The sequence below is a fragment of the Chenopodium album genome, chromosome 16 (assembly GCF_948465745.1).
Source record: "Chenopodium album chromosome 16, dcCheAlbu1.1, whole genome shotgun sequence".
In the NCBI taxonomy this organism is placed as follows: domain Eukaryota; kingdom Viridiplantae; phylum Streptophyta; class Magnoliopsida; order Caryophyllales; family Amaranthaceae; genus Chenopodium; species Chenopodium album.
The window spans coordinates 12,891,694-12,897,727 of NC_137849.1; the positions used below are offsets into that span (position 1 = coordinate 12,891,694).

Genomic DNA, 6,034 nt, shown 5'->3' on the forward strand with positions numbered 1-6,034 from the left:
GGTTCTGGGAGCTCAGCGGGGGCATCATTTTTAGCGGACGATTGCGCAGCGGAACCAGTTGAGGAGCTTGCTCTTCCTCATCAACCTCCACAGGTCTCTTTCCTCGGTCTCGAGCCATCTTTGTCAGTGAAAATTCGAAAAATTGGGAAAAAGATGGGTACTCTAAAAATCAAAGAAAATCGAAGAAATTTCAAAGAAAATTACCTTTATTAGAAGTGGAATTCGCCGATCTACAAGTTCGGAGCAACGAATTTTAGTTTCGGGGTTCAAGTTACTGAGAATGAGCGAAAAATGGAAAGCGGGTTAACAGTGGAGATTAGCGAAGAACGGAAGTGAGTTTGCAAAGAAATGAGGAGAGAGAGTGGGATGAGTGGCTTAAAAACTTTTCGAAAATGGAAATTTAGGAGTCCGTACCACTAAAACCCCCACTAACTCCACTTCAAAGCAGCCGTTAAACACTTCCCTAATTAATTATCCACTAAACCTTCCAACTTCTCTAATTACTCTCAAATTAAACGATATTGCCTCAATAGCTACCCAAATTCAAAATTTAATTAAATCATTTTGCTTCCCTCCATTTTTGCAAGTTAAAACTCGACCCGTCATGCTTTCAAATCGGGTCTGGGGGGCAAGTTGTTTGGGTCCAATTCACTCCAATTGGGCCGATACAAAATGATTCAATTACAAAGTCCAAGGCTAAGGTTCAACTCTCCAAGCCATGCTAAGTCAGTCAAAGGCTCGGTCAACATGGCAAGCCCATTTGACCCCAAGGCCTATTTCTTCAGTTGAGTAAAGGTATAAAAGCCTTCAATATTCTCTCTCTACATTTATTCACATTAAGCCTCAAACAATTAATACTCTTGCATAGTTTTCTCTCTCTAAACACTATACTGACTTTGGCATTGGAGAGGCTTTTCTCGGCACAACCCCCGAGGCCAGTTTACGTGTGTTTGCTGCGCAGGAAATCCTCGGCTCAGTCATGATTTGAACTGAGATCTGTATTCAGCCCACAGGAAAGGACCTGTCCAAAGGTCCCATTGTTTTTACCCGAAACAATTATGATCAAATTAAAATGTGATAATTATGCAAAAGTCAAATGTAACATACTAAGCAAACAAGAGTTTTATATAATTCCTCCATTTTTTTAAAGTACATCCATTCTCTAAATCTGTCGTTTTTTTTAAAAGTGCATCAGTCATGAGTGTCAACTACTAGTAGTTTACTAGTTTAGTAGGGAGTAAGCATGAACCGACCAATTTTCTCACTAGATCCGCCTATGTATGTTTTCCAATTATAACTTACCTTCATCAATCATGGACGGAAAAGTCACACTTAATTACGAGCTAAACTTTTCTTTCCATTATTGAGTCCACTTTCGAAAATAACATGATTATGTCAAAGCCAACATACCTTAGCTTACCACCATGCCCGGCCCACCACCACATATATAAAACAGTCTATGAAAACATTGTTATATTTCATCTAATGGGCCAACTTCACCTTAGTTAATTGAAACTATTATTTGAAGTCTTGAAGTAGTAGTTCAAAACACAATACATCATACATGATATATAAATTTATACTTAATATTATAGCTAAAGCTAAACATATACTACATCAATTAACATTCAAAGCTTGCTAGAGATGTTGATGGTGCGAACTTTAGAAGGCTTAGGATTATTATCCTTAGGAACAACGATAGTTAACACACCATTTTCCACCCGAGCTTTAATCTGATCCACTTTAGCATTTTCCGGCAGCTCGATTTGCCGGTAGAAGTTCCCCTTACCACCTCTTTCGGCTACATGCCATACGATATCTTTACCCTGCGACTCCTCTTTTCCTCCTCCTTTTATGTGGAGAACATTGTCTTCATCTACCTCCAATTTTACGTTATCTTTATTGTATCCTGCTCATTATGGACTTACTCATATGAGTCACATCAATATTGCAATGTATAAGACTTGTATTTTGATAGCTTTTTAATGGAATATGGACAAGAAGTTCTATAACTAAATAATGCGTATAATATGACATTTTCGTAGATTTTATAAATAAAAAATCACCCAAATTAAGTCCAAAATAATAATAATAATAATAATAATAATAATAATAATAATAATAATGTTATAAGTCATCCAATATAACCACTGATCCATTCATATTTTCTTTATTACAAGAGAAATAAAGTACATATATTAACACACCAATTTTCAGAGCCCTTTATTTTGAGGGCCTGAGCCATCTCCCATCTTGTATCGGCCCAGCCTCATTACTAAAGATTGAGGTAGGAGCGATGTCACTAATAAATCTCTAATACTTCATTCTTTATCTTTTACAATTTCTTTATAGACTCGATTGTTATAAAAAATTGGGAAATTCTCTTTGATGAACTCTAACTTTTTAATTTTTTTGAGTGGTAAACATTTTAAAATTTTATTATTAATGGTAAACCTAAATTTTTTGTATTAAGTCAACTATAACATTAATGATAAATTTTAACTAAATATTTAACCATAATTGTTTTTTTTTTATAGAAATATTTTTGGGTTTTTTTTTAACTAACACGTGTCACAAGTGAATTGACTAAAACAATTTATACACAAAAAAAAAAAAAAACCGATCCAAACCCCAAAAACCACCAGCCACCTTTAATCCCAGCCACCAGCCGACCCTCAAAAACCGCCTAACCATCTAATTCCGACCACCGCCTTACCCCCTACCCTTGCCCCGGTTTCTTCCTCCCCACACCGATGCTGCGAACCCCAACCCTCCCTCTTTATTCCTGGCGACATTGCTCAATCGAAAACCCCCTACCTTCCTTGAAACCTCTCCCTCCTCTCGAAAATCCTTTAAAACCACCTCCCCCACAGCCGAAAACCCCTCTCCCACCATCGAAAACCTTAGCCTCTAGGGTTTCGGGGTGGTGGGAGGAAAGATTTGGGGTTTTTCGCTGTGGGGAGGGGTTTCGTGGGGGAATGTAAGGGTGTTTCGAGGAGAGAGGAAAACGACGACGCCAGGGAGAGGGGGAAGCGTGTGGGTCAGCAAACGTGGGGCGGCAGGTTGGCAGTGCGGTGGAGGTTAAGGTGGGTCGGTGGGTGAAAGGGAGGTTGAGTAGTGGTTTTGTGATTTTTGGGTGTTAGGGTTTTGGAATGGGGAAAGGGAGAAGAATGGGGTCGCTTGCCGTCAGGGATAGGCTGGTCTATGGTTTCCGGCCGCCGCGAGGGGGCTGGGTTGGGGGAGGGGCTGGTAGTAAAAAAAAGAAAAAAATTTAATATAATTAAAAAAATAAAAAAACTAACTATAGTTAAGGAAATAACACACTTATTAGTGATAATCAATAATTTAGGTTTATCATTGATAATAAAATTTTAAAACGTTTACCACTTAGAAAATTAAAAAGTTGGAGTTCACCAAAGAAAATTTCCCTAAAAAATTTAATGTTTTATTTTTCCACCAACATGTGCAATCAACTAACTAATGGCATAAGCTAACATTAATATAGTTTATCAATAAACAACCTATAAAACATTAAAACTGTCTAGTAGGTGTAGAAAAAATTTGTAGCAAATCAACTCAAAGTAGCACGAAACACGCTTAATGTGTCTAACACAACTGCAATGAATTGCAAAACTAGAGTACTAGTAGCAATTTTGCAAAGTTAATTAGTACTCCTAAGAACTATACCCAATTGATAAAAAGTACTACTAATTAATTAGAAAGTTTCTGAAAATTTTAAGGTGCAGGCGGCTGTATCTTGCTTGGTACAGCCAATAAACGCAAAAAGAACAAGTAACTATTTTGTAATAAAGAACATACTGTTATTTTGTAAAGAACATATACTTGTTTTGTAATGAACATCCAATCTTATATACTATTTTTTCATATTTAAAAAACATCTGTAATATTAATAAAAAACATGATAATATTATGTAATAAACATTATCAATATATAACCACCATAATTTGAAGATGGACAAAATTCAATAAACATTTCACAATAAGCAATGAACATTATATCGCAAATAAAAGTACATTACACTGACTATCAAAGAACATAAACATATCACTAGGGGTGAGCAAAACCGGGTACCCGGTCAAAAACTAAGGACCCGGTCCCAAAATTTTAGACCCGGAACCGGTACCGGTTCCAGAACCGGGTACCTGGTGTTATAGTTGACCAGCCATTAATTTAAAGAAACTTGAAACCATAGAAAATTTCCAGAATATTGAGATGAACAAATTAGATCTAAAGTCTAACCAACACATGAATTATACATTACCAAATAAGTATGAGTCAAATAATCTATATAAATTATAATTTAATATATAATCGGGCTTCTTCTTCGGGTCACCGCCCTTAACTATCACCTCTTCTCTCGTTCTCTTAACATTGGTGTGTTCGCTGTTGATGTGCCGACTTCCTCAGATGCCATGAATGAGAACTTGTAAGAGAGAACAAGTTCATAATATGTTTTTCGTCAAAAAAAAAAAAAAAAATTAAGAATTTGATATAGATCTAAGAATTTGGAGGGTGGTTGATGAATTATTAGATGATAGTGGTTGGTGAAATTTGTGAAGATGGTGCTTTGGGTGGCCAGTGAAGAGTAGTTTTAGGGTTTTAATAATAAATATTCCTTATAAGATGAATGGGTTGTGAGTAAGTGGGCTGGTAATAACAGAAATGGCCTAATATTTCATTTGTTTACTGAATTCCAAAATTTCAGATGACTTGAAGAACTGGTTCCGGGTACCCACCGGGTACCAGGTCCAATTTTTCAAGAATTGGAACCGGAACTGGTTACAACCGGTTCCTAATTTTCGGACCCGAATCCGGAACCGGTGGGACCAGTTCCAGGTCTGGACCCGCCAAGTCCAAACCGGTTCCGGGTACCCAATTTTTTTGCTCACCCCTTACATATGCTATTTTCATTTTTTTGTGTGCAAATATGTTCTTTTCACTGTAGGTATATGTTCATTGCATTTTAATAGTATGTTATTTTTACTTTAGGTATTGTCATTACATTTTAATAGTAAGTTCTTTTCACTATAGCTATAGCTATATGTTCATTACTTTTATATATCATATTATTTCCTACAAAACAACTGTGCGTTGCACCGTACAGGAGACGCCTGTAGGAACCATCTATTGAAAATTTCTTCCTCATCAAAATTAAATGTAAAATTTAACCAACAGGGAATAAAGCTTACTTCGTATAAATTTAAATTAAAACGGAAGATGAATATTTTTAAGATTATAAGACAAAAACAAATTAAGGGCAATGTTAATTATTTATACATGAAATTAAAATAACAATTATAAGGAAGTTTCAAAAATAAAATAAAAAGAAAGAGAAATGAAACCTGGAACATTAATTTTGAAGAAATGAGCATTAGGAGATTCAAACCAGTCAAAAAGAGCAGTGGAAGCAGACCATTCACGATACATTGGAGGACTCCATATTATGCTCCTAAATGGCTCGCCAAATAACCCCTTTCCCATTTATTTATTTATTTATTTTATTTTTTTTGTATAAACTTCTCTATCCTACTCTGCCTTTAATATGGGATTTTTTTTTTCATTTTACATAAAACATATAGTAATATAATATAATTATGTAGGTGATGTAACATAAACCATGGCCTAGAAGGTTTTGCATGGCCGTATGCTGCTTCCAAATCTTTCTAGAGAATGACGTATGTTACCACACTCTTCCGTAGAAAACCTTTTTTTGTATTCGCCATGTTTTGCATTATTCATTGCTTTTAAATCACTCACACTATTTTGACTTTTTGCATTATTTACGAGCTTACAGCACGTTTTAGCAGTTTTACTAATGCTGGATTATTTAGAAGTGAAAATTGTTATCAATGAAGAAAAAGCTTAAGCTTTAATGTCTTAAACTTAGTTGGAATTAATTTATTGATTTACAAGTTATAAAATTATACTCCTTCCATCCCTAAATAATTTGCCTTTATTTCATTTTAGGTGATTATTCATGATGTACACTTTTTTTGTAACCATTTTTTTTTG

At 35.3% G+C, this 6,034-nt stretch overlaps 1 protein-coding gene across 1 annotated transcript; it reads right to left on the bottom strand.

The window, feature by feature from the left end:
- Positions 1–1,625: 1,625 nt before the first annotated feature.
- LOC145584927 (15.7 kDa heat shock protein, peroxisomal-like) lies at positions 1,626–5,515 on the bottom strand. Its single transcript, XM_081641713.1, has 2 exons — positions 5,365–5,515; positions 1,626–1,909 (listed from the first exon to the last, which is right to left on the bottom strand). The coding sequence occupies exons 1-2, from the start codon at positions 5,501–5,503 to the stop codon at positions 1,629–1,631; spliced, it is 420 nt and encodes a 139-aa protein (XP_081497839.1). The 5' UTR covers positions 5,504–5,515; the 3' UTR covers positions 1,626–1,628.
- Between the last annotated feature and the right edge of the window lie 519 nt (positions 5,516–6,034).